Genomic DNA, 19,080 nt, shown 5'->3' on the forward strand with positions numbered 1-19,080 from the left:
TGCCAGGAAACCAAGCCAGGGGAGCAGCAGCAGGAAGCGCAAGGCACACACAGTCCAGAGAAGCATAGAGGCCAGTGGTTCAAACACTTTCCTGTTCTTGCTGCTGGCTTAAATAGGGACAGCGGGCCAATCTGCTGATCTGGGACTCTGCCAGTTGGACCTCATTGGTGGAGCCTCACACTGGGTTTGGGTGTCATTGGTCCCAGGTAAGCAATTGTCAGCGGTCTTCCTGGTGGAGGGTTGGAGCATGACTGCTCCCATAAGCCTCATTGGCTCAGGTTTGAGACCTGTGGGGTATGACATAGCCCCCTTCCCTACAGGTGTGGTCCAGATTTTTCAGGGTATCTCCTATGGCAGGGGTGGCAAACTATGGCCCGCCAGCCGATTTAATCTGGCCCTCGAGGTCCTGCTGGGGAGCGGGGTCTGGGTCTTGCCCTGCTCCCGCACTCCAGCCGGGGAGTGGAGTCAGAAGCTGCTCCACATATGCGTGCTGCAGCTCCACATGGCTCCCAGAAGCAGCAGCATGTCCCCCCTCCAGCTCTTATGTTTAGGGGCAACCAGGGGGCTCCACGTGCTGCCCCTGCCCCAAGCATTGTCCCCGCAGCTCTCATTGGCGGGAACTGCCTGCAGATGGGGCAGCACGCAGAGCTGCCTGGCTGCGCCTCCGTGTAGGAGCCACGGGGGACATGCTGTTGCTTCCGGGAGCTGCTTGAGGTAAGCTCTGCCTGGAGCCTGCACCCTTGAGCCCCTCCCATGCTCCCACCCCCTGCTCCAGCCCTGATCCCCCTCCCATTCTCCAAACGCCTTGATCCTAGCCCTGAGCACCCTCCTTCACCCGAAACCCCTCATCCCCAGCCCCACCCCAGAGCCTGTACCCCCAGCTGGAGCCCTCACCCCCCCCCCCACACCTCAAGCTCCTATCCCAGCCTGGAGCCCCCTCCTGCACCCTGAACTCATTTCTAGCCCCATCCCAGAGCCTGCACCCCCAGCCAGATCCTCACGCCCCCATTCCCCAACTCCCTGCCCCAGCCCTGATCCCCCTCCTGCCCTCTGAACCCCTTGGTCCCAGGGTTGAGCACCCTCCTAGATCCCAAATCCCTCATCACCAGCCCCACCCCAGAGCCTCAGCTCCAGCCAGAGCCCTCACCCCCTCCTGCATTCCAACTCCAATTTCTTGAGCATTCATGGCCTGCCATACAATTTCCATACCCAGATGTGTCCCTCGAGCCAAAAGTTTGCCTACCCCTGTGCTATGAAAGGCCCGAAACAGGGCTGGAGCATGAATGTTTTCAGCTGGCTCTCAAGTGTGTTCCTCTGGACTATAACCTTTCCTGTCAATCAGGTACCCATAATTTTTCCTACTTGACTTCATGAGCAATGGATTTCTCTTGTGACCCAGTGGGGGCATTGCATAGTCTGTATGGGGAAATGTGTTTCTGATGTATGGTTTTAGAAGTGAGACATGGAATACCGGGTGGACTCTAAAAGACTGAGGGAGCTGGAGCTGCAACGTGATCAGGTTGATTAGTTGCCAAACCCAGTACCAGCCAAGGAGATGATAGTCTAGTTTCTGGCATGGTCTATCTGTGTGGAGGTATTCTGTTGAAAGCAAAACCTTTTCGTCTATGGAGTAGGAAGGGCCCTGTTGCTGACGCTTCTCCACATGTCTTTTGTAGACCTCATTTGCCTTCTCAAGGTGTCCCTTCATGTCCTCTTGAATGTGATGGATACATTGTATTAGGTCTGAGGCAGATGGGTTGGGTGAGGATGTAGGTAGTTGTGGGTGGTACCCATGGTTGATAAAAAAAGGGTTGTGGCCAGTGGATGCATGGTCTGCACTATTGTACAAGAACTCTGCATATGGTAGCAGTGACCCTAGTGATGGCTGATTAAGCATCTTAAGTATTGTTTGGCTGAGGATGGTAAGCAAAGGACAGCTGCATGTGGACTCCTAATAACACAGGGCCTCATGCCAGAAGCAGGCAGTAAATTGTGTCCTCCCAGTTGGAGATGACATGATCTGGGAGGCCATGAAGATGGACTACGCTGTTTATCCAGAGCTGGGTGGTTTCCTCTGAGGAGGGTAAACCTGTGCAGGGAATGAAGTGAGCCATCTTAAAAATGCGATCTACCACTGTCAGGATGTTTGTGAAACAACTGGATTCTGGTAGTCCAAGGAAATGGCCTCCCAGGCACAGGAAGTACAAGGTACACAGTCCAGAGCAGGATGCATCCCAGTTGTTTGGACAGTTTCCTGTTCCTGCTGGTGGCTTATGTATAGCCAGCAGGCTCTGGGACTCTGCCAATTTGATCTCAGGGGGCAAAGCCTCATATTGGGGCTGGGCTCCATGGGTCACAGGTAAGCAGTTGTCAGCAGACTTTCAGGTGGAGTGTTGGAGCGTGGGCACTACAATGAACCATTTGACCTGTGGGTCAGTCTTTTCTTAAGACTAAACATGACTAATTTTTTTAATCTTTCCTCAGAAGCAAGACTTTTTAAACCGTTTATCATTTTTGTTGTTTCCCTCTGGAGTTTCTCCATTTGTCCATTTGCTTTCTAAAGTTTGGCACCCAGAACTGGATACAGTACTCCAATTAAAGCCTCACCAGTGCCAAGTACGGCAGGACAATTACCTCCATGTCTTACATACGATGCTCCTGTTAATACACCCCAGAATGACATTAGTCTTTTTTCACAACTGCATCACACTGTTGATGCGTAATCAATTTGTAATTCACTATAACCCCCCAGATCCTTTTCAGCAGTCCTACTGTCTAGCCAGTTATTCCCCATTTTCATAGAATCATAGAATATTAGGGTTGGGAGAGACCTCAGGAGGTCATCTAGTCCAATCCCCTGCTCAAAGCAGGACCAACACCAACTAAATCATTCCAGCCAGGGCTTTTAAAAACCTCTAAGGATGGAGATTCCACCACCTCCCTAGGTAACCCATTCCAGTGCTTCACCACCTCCTAGTGGAATAGTGTTTCCTAATATCCAACCTAAACCTCCCCCACTGCAACTTGAGACCATTGCTCCTCGTTCTGTCATCTGACACCACTGAGAACAGCTGAGCTCCATCCTCTTTGGAACCCCCCTTCAGATAGTTGAAGGTTCCTATCAAATCCCCCCTCACTCTTCTCTTCTGCAGACTAAATAACCCCAGGTCCCTCAGCCTCTCCTCGTAAGTCATGTATCCCAGCCCCAAAATCATTTTCGTTGCCCTCCGCTGGACTCTCTCCAATGTGTCCACATCCCTTATGTAGTGGGGGGACCAAAACTGGACACAATACTCCAGGTGTAGCCTCACCAGTGCAGAATAGAGGGGAATAATCACTACCCTCGATCTGCTGTCAATGCTCCTACTAATACAGCCGAATATACTGTTGGCCTTCTTGGCAACAAGGGCACACTGTTGACTCATAACCAGCTTCTCATCTACTGTAATCCCCAGGTCCTTTTCTGCAGAACTGCTTCTTAGCTAGTCAGTCCCCAGCCTGTAGCGGTGTATTGGATTCTTCCTTCCTAAGTGCAGGATTCTGCACTTGTCCTTGCTGAACCTCATCAGATTTCTTTTGGCCCAAACCTCCAATTTGACTAGGTCACTCTGGAACCTATCCCTACCCTCCAGCGTATCTACCTCTCCCCCAAGCTTAGTGTCATCTGCGAATTTGCTGAGGGTGCAATTCATCCCATCATCCAGATCATTAACAAAGATGTTCAACAAAACTGGATCCAGGATTGATACCGGCTGCAAACTAGACATCGAGCCATTGATCACTACCCATTGAGCCCGATAATCTAGCCAGCTTTCTATCCACCTTATAGTCCAGAAGTCTATCTAATCTAACTTTTATGGCCACTTTGTATAACAAAACACCCAGAAAGAGATAAAGCCTACTTTATAGGACTCCCACAGATGAATGTCCAAGACCGGGGACTAATCAAGGCGGAGGCACTATAGGCCCACACCTAGGCCCTGGAGTCACTTGGTGAATGCATGATCTCATCTTTCATTAACAAATAGAAATAGATTTCTAGTGCACATAGTTGTGAGAAAAAGCTTGAAAATGTGATCCATATGTAAATGATGCAAGGACATCTGCCGAAGTCTGCAGGTAGCTTGAAAAAATAGCTCAGAGGTGTGAACATCCCCATGCATCTCAATGAGGTGTTAACTAACTTCTCTGGGAGCCCCCACCAACACCACCTTAACAGAGAATTGTGCATATTGCAGAAAAGTTGAGCAGCAGGCCCAGCCAATGCATGTAAGGGTTAAAAAGTAATATAACTAGGAGCTGGAGTAAACACAGGGGTGCCCCCTGCTGCCACACCTGCCTCTTCCAGGATGATAAGGGACCCCTGCTGCCACCCTTGTGTGGAACCTGCTTCTCTGAAAGGGAAAGGAGCCTCCCCTCCCCCAACACTATCACTCCATGGAATGGGGATGAGAACCACTGGGCAGGGGGAGCTGGGGCCTGATGGGTAAAGTCATAGGGGACAGGTTGTGGTGTGCCTAAGACCCCAGGTTGCCTTAATCTGTCCCTGCCCATGGGCCAAATGCAGTTGATTGAAGTCTGATCTCAAGAGTTATTACAATTTTGTTTAGTAACCACCAAGCTCACAGCCTTGCAAACAAGTAGAGAGTCACAATATTTAATCCCGCAAACCTAGCAGCATGAATTATCATTAGAATCCACTTATCATTAGAATCCACATATCATAGTGATGATAAAACAAAACATTTTTAAAGAAACCACAACCAATGGGTCCTCAGCCATTAATGGTTGTAATCTACACCTGCAACAGCCAAGGGAGTCTGGGAGTCTCTTAAGTATTAGTCACAGGGCCAAACTGTGTTACAATCAGGGCCAAATTATGGCTGGCCCTGCAGGCATGCATTAGAGAGGTGAGAGTTTAAAGAGCCCCTTCTGCCCACCCCAGCACAGCTGCACAGAAGACAGACAGTTTAGAATTAGTATTACGTATGGCATGATCTGATGACTTTGTCACCCCCCAGGCTCTAATCTTTGTGGGGAATGGGAGCTGTGACATTGGCGGACCAGGTGCCAGCTCATGCCAAGGCCCCTAGGTGTCAGCTGAACACTGACTAATACATAACTGGAACCAATCTGGCTCACCTGTGTGTTGATGTGGTTACAACAAGTATTAGCGTTATACAAATGTGTTTAGTGTTCAGAGTTCATGAAATGCTTGTAAATTGCTGCATGCATTAATCTCACTTACAGTGTCCCATGTTATAAAGTAATATTTAAATGTTTGCTCTGTCACTGTAAATCATCCAACAGGAAAGAAGTATTAGGCAAATGTAAAATACTAGTTTGCCACAGGAGGTGTTATCTCATGCCCAACAAAAGAAGGTCCACCAACACCAGACAAATTGTTGTGGAACATCAGAGGACAAAAGACTTTATTGATTGCTTCCCCCTCCGCCCCCACAAAGAGGAGATGTGCAACTGAATTCCTCTCAGCAGCTGAACTTGCAACTCAAAGCAGAGGGGAAGGAATAAAAAGCTCTAACAAGGAGAAACTGTATCTTTTATGCTGTTTGGACTCTGAGGGGCAAGGATTACTAAGCATAAGCAAAAGCTCCCCAGTGGTTGGCCTGGGTTAGCCCTAAAGGACATATAAAGCTTGCTTATTATAGAATCTACTATTATGTTTTGAAAGTTAAGACTGGAACTCATTTTTGTGTATATATGTTTACCTGCTTTAACCTTGTAAATAATGTTCTTATTTCCTTTTCTTAGTTAATAAATCTTTAGATAGTTTATTACAAGATTGGCTACAAGTATTGTCTTTGGTGTGAGATCTCAAGTGCAATTAACCGGCAGTAAGTGGTGATTTTTGGTGTAAAGGGCCATTTATCACAAAGGCAGGCTTGCCTAGGTGACAAGATTGATAGGAGTGCCCCAGGGGACTGTCTGTGACTCCATGTTAAGGCTTTTGTAGTGCTTGGGGAGTCTGCACGTGATCCTTGGTTGGTGAAATCTAACTATAGAACTCACAGACCAATTGGGGTTTGAGCCCCGCTTCTTCACAGTCTGCCTTGAGGCTGGTCCTCATGCTCTTGAGCTACTGCAGGAAGAGCTTGACAGGCCAACTTGAAAAGTGCTTCTTCCTGGCATAATCCCCAACAGTACCCTGGAAAGACTAAGTCAGATTCTACCCTATGCTGTGGTCTCTGGCAACACAGGGGGTTGAAATGGCCACTGCAGAATCCTCCTGTCCCACATAAAGCGAACATAATGGCTCTTTGACATCCCCTTTCACAGGGCCATATTTTGTCCCTTATTGCATCAGAGCTTATGGGAACAAATAGTTTAAGAAATGTTGACCATGTATTTCAAATTAAAAAGTAGTACATGCTAATCAAATCGCAAGCAGGAGGAATTGTGCTAGTCCACTGAAGAACACATAGTGGAGGTAATTCTTTACTTATTTATTTAGTAAAACCTTTTAGTACCTTTCCTTAAATAGGGGCAGTATCTGGCACTCAGTCTGTGCTAGATTGTCACAGCTATTACTCTGCCGCACAGAGTATGACTTTGCTACTCTGGCTGTGGTGAGAAGAGCAGGGTCTACTCATCTGATAATCCCTGCTGTGAGCAAATGGTTAGGGAGGAAGGAAAGAGGAGCAGAGTGGGAGCAGCCATGGATTTGCTACTTCTAGTCACTGGCCAGAATAGATAGCTGGGTGCTGAGATGGGAGTAAGCTGCTCCACAAAAAGAGGTGAAGTAATTTTCTCTACCAGAGCAAGGGAGGAGTAGATGAGGAACTGTGACCCTGAGTCATAACTCGATCCGTGCTCTGCTCCTGAGGTGATACAGCTATCTGCCATCCCTTATTCAAGGCAGAGTGTATAGTTACAGATTGTACATTGGTTGAACTCCTGCGAAAAGCAAGGGCAGTTTTGCATGAACAACTACTACAAGACCAGGACATAGTACATGGAATACTCCAGTTGTAACCTCTGGGCCAGGTTGTGACACCCTTACTCACATCGAATAGCACCTTGCTCCACAACTGGTGTCAGCATGGTAGAGCACGATGTCAGTATCTGTACCTCTGGACTGGCAAACCAATGCAGAAAAAGTCCTTTTTTAAAAAGGACAATTTAGTAGCTAGGTTAGCTACTGAGATTAAACATTGTTTTACCAGGGGAAAAAAGCAACATTAATACCCATATAAAATATAGTTTTGTACCTATTACGTGACTCTGACATGTAGTGCTTGTGATGCTGTCCTCTTCATCTTCTTGCTGGCTTTCTGTGACCACTTTAGTCTGCACATAGTACAACAAAAATCAAAGTAAAGAAAATATTCTTCACGTGTCTGCTTTTGGTAGCATAGACCAAAAATGGTGTGAAGCCATAGCACTTTTGTTTTATTGTTTTAGCTGATTATTTACTTTAATTATCCTAATATCCTTTCAGAAATGTTTAGCTGCTCACGTATCAAAAGTAGGAATATATAGTATGTCTCATGAAAGATGTCCATGAAAGATGTCTAAAGATAACAGCTTTGATTCTAAATCCCCTAATAAAAGCCATGATATGTGGCTGTCAAGAAAAATTAAGACTTGGGGACATGTAATTCCTCAAGAGGAAATTACTTCTGTTACTATCCATTTTAATAAGAATACAGAAATACACTCAGGTCTCATGACCCTGTATTTGTTTCTCTCCAGGAATACCACGTGTCATTCTTTATGCTAAGGAAAATATGAGGTGAACTTAATGTGTGACCTGGTATCTCCTCATTCAATTTGCAATCATTTAACTCTGGTGTCTTCTTTTCCACCTGTTAAAAGGCTAGCTAGAAAGCCAATCATAATTTTTAAAAATGCATCATGCACCAAGATCCCTATACTGATCTTTTCTATAGCACTGTAGTTAAAATGTGTGATTCTAGCCTCATGGATTTTCTAGGTGATGCTTGAGAGGACTGCACAATTCACACTTTTTCTTCTCTCCTATTCCCAAAAATGGGTGCACAAATAGTTAAGCTTCTTCCTCGCATGCATTCTGTCAACCTGCTTCTTACACGTACAGAGAAAAACCTCTTCAGTGTGCACCATGTGTGGCTATAATTCAGATCCAAGGGCATATGTTTTTTCTTACACCATGCTAATACGTATAAGTCAAACAAAGGAAAATACTTCCTCAGGCTGTCCTGAAAGAGAACTAGCCCTGAAGAAAAATTCACTCTTTCACTGTTTAGTGCTTGTGCTCTTATTAATACTTGTTAACTGACCTCTGTTGGCCAAAGCCACTTCCAGGATCTATTGTATTTTATATACATTCAAAGAAGTATTAAATATGCTTCCCAATCTAAAATCTTAGGATTATTATTTGCAAAACTATTAATTTTTTTTAAAAAATTATCATAGGCCAGATTCTGCTGGTCTTACTCACACAGGTAGTTCCACTGACTTCTCATAACTACCATTAGTAAGTCAAGGATTTGGCTCTATAAATTTGCAAAAGTCACATATTCTTTGAAGCGGAAAGATTTTATATGGACCTTTTTTTGGGGAACAGAACTCTTTAGGGCATGTGGAATAAGAGAAGAATATGTGCATGGTTTGACTTAACTGACTGATAAAATCTTTTCACACTTAGGGATTGTACCACAGCCAGGACATGGGCAGCCTGACACAGCAATCTGAGCCAGATTCCACAGTGATGAGACGGAAGTCAGCTGGGTCAGGATATTAGGAGATGAGAAGCAGAAGACAAACTGGAGATCAGCACCACAAGTTAGGAATCAGGGTCAGGCTGGGTCAGAATAGCAGGAGGTCAGAGGCAGGAAACAAACTGGAGGTCTGGACCCAAAACTTGGATGCCAGGAAATAAAGGAGCAGAGACGGGGCAGGAGTGGAGCAGAGCTGTTTCAACAGCTTCCTGTTCCTGCTACTGGCTTAAGTAGGGCCAGTGGATCAATCAGCCACCCTGGGGCTCCAACAATCGGACCTCAGGGGCGGAGCCTTACACTGTAGCTGGGCTTCATGGGTCCCAGGTAGGTCCTTGTCAGCAAGCTGGGTTCAAGACCCATAGGTCATGAGGGATTGTATGTGTCCTGCTAATTTTATTAAACTTCATGATAGAAGTCTATGTCCTTGGGTATTCCAAAATGCACAGAGTGCAATTCAAGGAGCTGTATGCAAATCTGGCTCAAATTTCTCACTTGCATTGCCCTGATTCTAGTGCTACTCTGTACACTTCTCCCCTCACACTGTTGCACCTGACCTGAAGTAATGGCCAATGGTCTGAATAAGTTGACGTCTGTGTCAGAAAAGAACATGTGGGGTGTTATTGTTTTGTGCCTATGGGAGTACATGTGTGAGTGAGCAGCATTTGGCCCAAAAGGTACCTCTTTTGATTAACTTAATCATAATGCATTTGGTGGCTGTGTATCCCTCCCAAAGGTGTATGCCCAAGCTTACTGTTAATGAGATGCTAGTTTTATATCTTTTAAATATGAGAGCCAAGTAATGGTACTCTCTAGTATAAGTTGCACAAAAATCAGGGATAAGTGCTGCATAAGGGATGGCATAATAGGCCCCCCATGCCTTTAATTAGAACTTGGAAAGAGAAAAGATTTAATTCTATGAAGTATAAGAAAAAAGACTTGAAAAAAACACTTTCTAGAATGTTAATGTTTAAAAGAGCCTCACGTTACTGTCAGGTTTTAAAAAAGCGGTACATACGATATGAGGTTTGAAGAACAAGTGTCAGTTTCAGTGTTGACCCTCATTACTGAATGTACTTTACATTGTTAAGAAAAGAATAATCCTCTTAGTTTAAGGTTTTTTAAAAGATTTATTCTGTTTTCTCAAAAAGCATTTATTTTTCTTTTTTATAAAAAATATACAATGGTCTATGCTCCCACATGCTAGTGTTTTCAATCATAGATATCTCTCCAAAGAGAATCCGTTGCAATCTTCTTCAGAGAAAGCAGGCACCAAAGAATAATGGAAAGAGCTAGAAATAAGATGCATGAACTCTGAATTTAAAGAGTGTCAATTGTTTCTCTTGTATGAATTTGGAGGACAAGCTGAAATTCCACTTAATTTATAAATCCTATTTAACACCATATTTCTTTCAAAAATTAGATTTAAGAGCACAAAGTATATGCTTTCATTCTCTTTATTCTAAATGTTCTCAACATGTTGGCACTAGTTATTTCATTTAGGAATTAAACTCAACAAAATTCATAATAAGGAATTCACAGCTGAAGCAACTTGAATCTTCAAAAACAATATAGTTACAATACTTTGATTTCCAGCTTAACAAAAGGGATGTATGGTATAAGATAGGTAATGCCTTTTCACCATGACTAATTTGTCCTTAGAAGCTAAATAGGATAATTAGCATTTCTCCATTATTTATGTATATTAAGGACAATCTTTGTACTTCACTGATAAAATGAAGTGTGTTTCTTGAAGATATACTTAAAGTCCTAAATGACTGTTATTGTTACATTTTAAAAGACTTTACAAAATGAGAGACAAAAAGCATAGCAAATTATTGCAGCATTAGAAAATAATAAGAAAGCAAAAAAGAAATTGTAGAAGCAACGGTTCAGAGCTTTTTGTACTTCTGTACAGTGACGATATACTCTATGCTGTCAGGACCATATTAAATGGGACATCGTTAAATTGAGTGGCTCTGATAAGGGGCTCCGCTTTGCTATCAAAGTTCTAGATCACTTGGATTGAATTTCCTGCATATTGCACATTTCCAGACTTTCATTCTCTCTCTTTCCTTTCAGTGACATTACAAGGGCAGCCTTAGATATGCTTATAATTTGTGGTTTTATAATGCAGGGGACATCTACATTTTCAAAGAAGAGATGATACCACAGAAGCCAAGAGGAAAAAGTTTTCCAGAGCATTCGTTCTGCCAACGCTTTCTGAGAGAGTTTACAAAATGACCTTGTATATCCTTTTATAAAGACATTATTTGCATGAAAATAAAAATACACATTTGCCTGGACTTGAAAGTGTGTCTGTGATAACTGTAACCTTAAGCACTCTAACATCAATAGTAAACTAAGAGGTTTTCCAATTTCCCTTATGAAGCCTTTTGAAACTTGCTTTACCCTTCAAACATAACCCAGAGAAATATTTAATTACTTCATATTTCAAATTTTCTCATACAAAATGGCAGCATGTGCTGTATTTTAATAACCCATTTTGTCAGAACGAAAATGATATGCTTAAATTAATGCTGTATAGTGTACACATTTGGTGCAAGCGTTCAAATTATTTTGCAAAAAGGGAAAATAATATGGTTAACACAACTATGGAGAGTGTAGACAGTGTTTTATGATACAAAATTAAATGCTGTCAGAGTTCAAACATCTGTACGCCACTGGTATTTGAACTTTATAACATCATGGGACAAGCCCACTCCAAAGGAGAAATCACTGTCAGCTGAGTTCTAAGATTAATTATTAAAAACTTCACAATTAAGGGTATCTTTAGAGTAAGATCTTAGGTCACAATTCTGCAAAGATTTACACATTCTTAGCTTTATTCATTTGCTGCACAGCAAGCACTACTCACAATGTGTAAAGCTAAGCACATACATGCATTACCTTTGCACATCAGGGCCTAAGAGCTGACAGTGCTTAAAACAATTTTCCTTAGGAATTGTAATGCTTCTGCTCTCTGGATAAATTAAAGTATCAGATCCAGTTAAAACTGTAGAGAAGCACAAAATTCACTCCAAGGGGGAAATTTTCAAAGGGAATCTAAGGGGCTTAATTCTCATGGAAAGTCAAGTATCCAATTCCCACTTGTGTGTTTGATAGTGACAAACATCCCTAAATGTGGTTCAGTGCTTTGCTTTTTTTTTCCATTGAGTTTTACACTTTTTACTTTTTAATGGTTTCAATCATATCAGAAGAATGTTTGACACAAGTGTATAATTTTCAGGGGAAAGTAAAGAAGAAAAGAAAATGGTCTCATTATTTCATTGTGCTGCACTGTGATTATGGCATCATCGTGCAAATATATTTACAGAAATTCAGTTGCCGGTAAAAGCAGTACGATCTTCATGATCGTACAATCTGGCCCATAATCAAACTGTCAGATTTGGCATTAATTCATAGTTCTCTAGTTACAAAATTCTTTCTACTATATATAAACAATTATTGTCTTGTTTGTCTGTACTGAAAATAAGGAACAAAGCACATCCAGATATTAATAAAAGGGAAATAACGTTTTTGTGCACTAAAGAACTTACCAGTGTCTCATGCTGCATTTCCATATCAGCTTTTGTTTTGCTATTTTTCTTGTGGCTTCCTTGAGTGCTGATAGAGTTGCTGGGAAGACAGGAGCCCTGGGAGCTGCCCTTCGACACACTCCTGTAGGAAACATTATTTGATCCACTTTCTGTCTGCTGAGCTGCTTTCTTATCAACTCTGCAGGTAGAAAGTGATTCCTCTAATAAATTACATTGCCCTTCTTCAATCACTCTACTTTTCCCATCCCTTTAATGTTTAAAGTAACCTCTCTGTATCTTTCTGTCTCTAGACCTTTGAGTGATAAATGTTTCTAACTAGTCTTGATCAAATCTGTCACTTGCAATTTCAGGTAGTATATCAATTTAGTCTTTCACATACAAGGATTTATTTTATATTTGAAATTGCTGTGCGGCAAACTGGGAATCACTGTACAATGATTGTTGAGTGTCTTTGTGGCCTAAGGTTATGGTAGCTGTAAATGTAATTAATTCTGGCTAGTTACCAAATGCACATTTGCTGGTTACAATCACTGAGAACGGCAGAAATAAAAAACATGTACATAATTTTCCTGTGTGTCACACCAGATGCCTACATTCCTGGTTTCTGGAATAGTTTGAATTCCTATAATCTTTGATCAAATTTACCATTCTTTAATTTCAAAGACCATTGGTTTGGTTAACAAACTAACATGAACCAGATTATTGTTTTATTGCTAACATTTTCCCCCAGAGATTAAAATCTTGATATGTACAAAACAAATGCTGCTATTGTAACACCGACGGACCCCGGTCGTCATCGGGCGGAATCGAACCTGCGACCTCTGGAGCTTAGTACATGAGCTTGTACCGCATGACCTAAAAGGCTACAGAGCAGACTCATAATCTCTCTCTCTCTCTCTCTCTCTCTCTCTCTAAGTGGTCTTGGGGCTACTACATGGGACAGAACACACCCAGGAGGTGCATGGGTTACACTATGCATTCCTATCTAGAAGAAACATGCTTGCATTTTGTTTAATACTGAGAATGCACATAAAGCTGCAGAGAAAAAAAAAACTGCACATCCCAAATTGTTTCATAAAGTAATTACCTGTTTAAAAGTTCTTTCATAAAACTGTCTTTTGCTGAATATGTGATGGTGGAGGAACCACTCTTTTGATAACACCTAATCTGGCCAGGGATGTCTTGTGAAGCTCTTGTATTCTTTTTGCCTTTCAAAACATCATCTAAAATGTCACCATTTTCGGTTTTCTTATTAAATTCATTTTCTGCTTCACGGTGTTGGTCAGTTTTCTTTTTATCTTTTTTTTTCTCTGACTTTGCCTGCTTATTTCCAAAACCTGAACCTTTTGCTTCTTTCTTTTCTACCTTTGTTTTAGGAACATCAGTTTTTCTACCATTCAGGGCTGGGAGTTTACTCTTACGAAAACCAAACCAGCTAGCTATAGAGGGCCCAGTCTTTTGCTTCATCTCAGCAGTGGGAGGCTTGTTTTGCCCTTGACCCTTCTGCACATTTTCCTGGATACACAACATGACTTTTTCTTCTATTGTAGGTTGTACAACAGATGAACTTAAAGCACTGGGAACCTCAGAGTTTTCTGATATCTTTAAAGAGGTTTCTTGTCTCTGTGACTTGCTTGCTTCAAGTTTACGAGGATATTGTATTCCATCCAAGTTTTGAAATGATGAAATGTGTTCTGTTGGAATAGTAGGTGATGACTCCAACTCCAATTCTGCTTGCATGATACTTTTTTTGTTTAGTGGATGCTGTTTAGAATTCTCACTGCTTTTTTCATTGTGGACAAATATACTTGGTGTATCTTTCTGAGAAGGTGATTCGTTTCCCTCACATTTTGAAATGCTGTGAAACAAGTCCACTTTTGGAGATGTTCTGAATGGTAGTCTGCTTGGGCTACCATGCTGACTATTGGAACTACTCATGCTTCCATCAGAAACTTGTCTAGAATATAAATTTTCTGGGACTTTTGAAGTATCTGAAAGGGTCTCTGATGCCATTGCTAAGCCAGGAGTGGCCTTGATTTGGAATCCTTCCATGGTAGAGTTCTGTCTTGTTAAAGAATTTCCTCTCTCAGAAGTGTTAGTAATAATCTGAGTCCGTACTTTTCCTAGACCTTCTGTCACAGGGATAGCTGGCTTTTCCCCTGTATGAATGCTGAAACTTTGACTACGGGCCTTTGCTCCATTCATTCCCAGAGCCGGTTTTAAGTATGCTTTGTTACTAGAAGAAACAGATCTCTTAACTAATTTGTTTTCTAATCCATCTCCTCGGTCTACCATAATGCTGCAGTTTTCAGGTGAGTGAGGAGATGCTGTATCCATAGTAAGTCCCATGGAAAAAATATCTTTTATTTCAGTATCGGCCTTAGTGACTCTTAATTCCGTACCCATTGTTTCCATGGTGGTTAGACACATGGATTCATCCTGCTTGTACTTACATGAACTCACATTGCTTTTGGAAGCTGCATTTATACTGTCTTTTTCTTGTTTTCCTGGTACAGTAGAACTCTTCCTGAGGAGTTGGGGAGATTTTACAAGTTGTTTCAGTCCTACAGGGAGACGGGTTTTCAGTCCTTTCTCATGAGAATTTTGGACAGCATTTGTCATGTCACTGCCATGAAACGATAGTGGCAATGAGGAACGGTTAACATGAGATAGAAGAGGCTCGCTACTACTTGCTGTGTGACATTGTGGAGATGTGGGCAGACTGTTTGGCATTTTTTGTGGCTGAGGCACTCCACTGCCATTGGATAGTCCTTTTTTGCCTGAATACGTGCTTTGTGAGGAAACCGTTTCCAGTGACACACAAGCGAGAGAGAAAGTCTTAGCTGTCCGTAATCCTGGGTTAGAAAACTCCTGATTGCTGCAGAATACTGACTGATTAGAGGTTTTTGGGTTAGCTCTTTTTGTGAAAACTTTGGAAGGCCCTTGAGAGTTTCCAGGGGAGCTGTGGGACTTTTGAAGCATGTTTTGTGTGCTCATTTGTCCATTCTCTTGAAGGTGAACTAATTCAATTTTGGCCATGAGAGGTGTATTTTTTGTTAGCATTTCACGATTAGATTGATTATGAAAAGCAATAGGGTTTGCAGTTCCTTTTAAGGGTGATGATTTAAGAATATTTCTTGCAGTTTCATTGGGAACAGTTGCTCCTGGCTTTATGGATAAAGGTGGAGAATGTTCATAATTTGGTTTTATCAACAGTGAAGTTGACCGGCCTGGAGGAGGGGGTGGTGATGGGGATTGGGTTTCTACAGTTGCTAAATCACAATGAATATCTCTAGTTGGGGGCTCTCCATAGTCACTGCGTTCTATAAGGTGCTGAGGCAATAATGGTGATCCTGGAACTTGACTCTTTGGATTCTTTCTCCACTCACTTCTGCCTGGATTTTTAGAATTTTGAGGAAGATGGTGCTTTGGAATTTGTATGTCTATTTTCGAATCCAAATTATGAGTTGGACTTTGTGCCTTTTTGAATCTTGACAGTTTCATAGGCGGCAAAGCTGGTGATTTTTCTAGGGTTGTTGGGCCAGATGATGAGGCTGCAGCAGACTCACTATCTGTCATCTTAATTTTCTGTGGTGAAAACTTATTTCTGCTGGGTATTTTAGTCAAGTTTTGCTTTTGATTGATACCTGCATGAACAGTGGAGATGGAACTGGCCTTATATGATACATTGTACACTGGCTTCACTAGCTTTTGTCGTAGAGTATTTTGCAACAATGCTCTTTCAAAGTGTAAAGATTCACTGCATGTCATGGGGACAACTGTATTTTCATTCCCTACATTGTTCTGAAGAGTCTTTTTCTCTATTTCATCTTCAGGTGTTTCTAAAACAGTGTAGTTTCTAGCATCAGTTCCTGTCTGCGAATTAGTTATTCCCTGAGGTATAAATTCAGTGTATTCTGCATTGCGCCCACTTTGTGGTCGGTTGATGGAAAGTTCATTTCTAGTCACAGTGACTACTCCAGTTTGATGTGAACTGAATTCAATAGGCTCACCATCCTCAGCATCAAATATTACAGTAGTGCATTCTTCAGAAGAAGTCTTTTTAATAAGCTTTTGTTGTTTAATAAAATTACATGTCTTTGGCCCAATATCTGACTGAGCGGATACTTGTTTTTCCTCTCCATCAGTAGATACAAACTGAGAATTCTCCATCCCTGCAAGCATGTCAGAGCTCTTTGTATGCTTGTCAGTAAAGGGAGTTAATAACAACTCTGATGAACTTTTTTCATCACTGCTTTCTATATGTAATTCATCCATGACTTCATTGTCATCAGTATCTGAAAACTGTAAATTAAGGTCCTTCCAACCCAGATTAGCAGTGCTTTGATCTAGCTGCAGTACAGGCAGTTTAACATTTGTGCATGATTTTACCTCTGACTGAAAATCATTGACAAAACTAGTTAGTTTTTCAGGTCTTTCCTTTGAATTAAAATATGAACCTTTTTCTGGTAAACGTTTCCCATTAGGCTCCCAACCAAATAGACTGTCAGAAATACTGTGGGTTAATTTATTACAATAGAGCCTGCCACCTTTGCTTGGTACTTCATGCAGCAATACTAAAGATGAAGATTCATCATCTGCATCATCATGTGAATCTGAATCATAAATGAAAGTTTTGTTGTGCTCGATGCAAACGCTCCCTATTTCCATTGGCTTACAATGAGTTTGTTCTTCATGGCTGCCACATTTAATTCCAGGGGAATATATTCCTTCATTGGAGTTCATGCAATCTTTGTAACCCCATTTTGATATTACTGAAGATGGTTCAAATAATATTTTTCGTTTCTGTAACTTCTTCAGCCCTTCCAAAATGTGGTTTTCCTTGATACGAGTTGGAGGTGGATTGTCTGTAGGACTAGAGAGGTTGCTCGGTAGTGAAGAACCAATGCTTATTCTTTTATCCCAGCTTACAGATGACTGTTAAAAAAATAAGAATATGCTGGTAAGAAAAAAAGTAACACCTTTTATTTAATTGGTTATAAATTGCATATGGTATTAAGTCTCATCTAGACAAACTGCTATCTTTGGAATTGATGCCAATATTCTTTCTTAATACAGTATTTCATATTAGTGTGAAATGGGGAGTGTGATTGGCGTGTGTAAGAGAGAATGTGGGTAATGAGTAAGACAGAAAGAGAGCAGAAGAAATTTGAGTGTGAAAGAGAAAGGGAATGTCTGAATGAGAGAGAGATTGGAAAAGCAGAGGGAGAGAATGAGGATAGTTGACTTGATTTAGGGGAAAGAGGAAACGGGAATCAATGAGGTGAGTGAATGAAGAGTGAGAACAGAGGATAGTGAAGGGGCTGCACTCATGCATGCAAACTTATGGCCAGGTGATCTGCCATTTCACATATGAGGGGAAAAAAATAAAGGGAAGACTACACAGCATATATAGTAAATACTGCATATTTACATGAACTCCAGCACCACTATGACATGCTGGGCCCTGGGAGGAAACCCCATGAACCCTACTTCTACATTGAAGTCTGTGAGGTAATGGGGCCCTATATGGTACCTAAGATAGAGGTTTGTTACTATTGTTATTAGTAGTAGTGAAGAAGTGGGGTTGTTAGGCAAGTGGGCTTTGTATCCTGCAGATTAGAACTGTATTAGCAGCTCCTCTTGCCTGGATGTGACTCAGGCAGCTTAGAGACCCACCAAGCAGCCCAGAAGACAGCTAGGAAAGGTGATTCTTCTGCATTATGGACCATTTACGGGTCTTTTCTTATAACTGATGCTTGGATTTGAGATAGGAGAAGTCTATAGTAGGTCTTATGTTTATTGTTTGGTTTAATATGCTAACAACCAAAAATAAATATAGCAACCCAGAAAAAGATTTTATTTTTGTTAACCAGAGAGTCTGGTGTCTATTACTGAGGGAAACCCCTGAGCTCCCATACAGTCCCCAATAGTTTTCTACATGGAAATCTCCTCTTTTTGCCTTTTTCAACTTGCCTTTTTGAAAAGATAGGAAGCACAATACAACAGAAAATGCTTGAGTATGAACAGCAAACAAAAGTGCAAATTGAGCAAACTGTGATTTGCAAAGAAGAGCTAGAGATAGGCATAGCTAGAAAAGAAAAGGCAATTTTCTTACGGTGAGATAGTGTGACTGTGGTACTTTACTAAATTATAGCAAATGCATCTTTACCTTAAATATTACAGAAATTTCCTCCCTTCTGATTGCTTAGACTGTGCTCCCTGTGTGAAAGCCACATTTCTAAAATATCATTGGAAAAATTATTGAAAAATATACTATAGGGAAATATCTTCCTCCAGCAAGTTGATGGACTAGTTATGACTTCACAAGAGTCTATGGATTCTACGATTCTAAATATAAACCATATTCACAGCGAAGGCCAAACCTTGATGTGATTTGCAAAACTTGCTTGGAATAGTTCTTGTTAAAATGTTTTGCATGGTTTTAAATGACTGTGATGCTTGCGAAAAGTGCTGGAGTGAATGTCCCGAGAAAATAAAACAATCCATTTAACAGTGGTAGAGGCAGTGGCAATGTGAGCATCTTTGTGCCTCAAGGCCACATGGAGAAGGACCATCTCAAAGAACGAGCAGGTAATTCTGGGCCAGGTTCTCTTCTGTGTCTAGCTTCTCTGCCTGGCCCCAACCCAGGGCACAGTTTAGAGGAGTGTTGCTCTAAGATCTATCAGCAGGAAATGATTTGCCAGCTGAGGATAGCCAAAACGTAGAGTGGTCCAGCCATACCTCTGCCCCACCAACAACACATCCTTTCTAACCTCCCTGAGTAGGGGGCTGCAGGGAGG

At 41.8% G+C, this 19,080-nt stretch overlaps 1 protein-coding gene across 11 annotated transcripts in view; it reads right to left on the reverse strand.

Moving 5' to 3' along the window:
* The window catches only part of NCKAP5 (NCK associated protein 5), a 587,437-nt gene that overhangs the window by 62,703 nt on the left and 505,654 nt on the right, over positions 1–19,080 (reverse strand). For 10 of the 11 annotated variants that reach the window (XM_074967251.1, XM_074967249.1, XM_074967241.1 and 7 more), the window contains 3 exons: positions 13,365–17,215; positions 12,278–12,455; positions 7,230–7,308 (listed from right to left, as the gene is read on the reverse strand). In XM_074967251.1, coding sequence (XP_074823352.1) covers positions 7,230–7,308; positions 12,278–12,455; positions 13,365–17,215 — 4,108 coding nt within the window. The remainder of the gene's footprint in view (positions 1–7,229; positions 7,309–12,277; positions 12,456–13,364; positions 17,216–19,080) is intronic. The other variant, XM_074967247.1, reaches the window with a different exon arrangement.

The sequence above is a fragment of the Natator depressus genome, chromosome 11 (assembly GCF_965152275.1).
Source record: "Natator depressus isolate rNatDep1 chromosome 11, rNatDep2.hap1, whole genome shotgun sequence".
Lineage (NCBI taxonomy): Eukaryota > Metazoa > Chordata > Testudines > Cheloniidae > Natator > Natator depressus.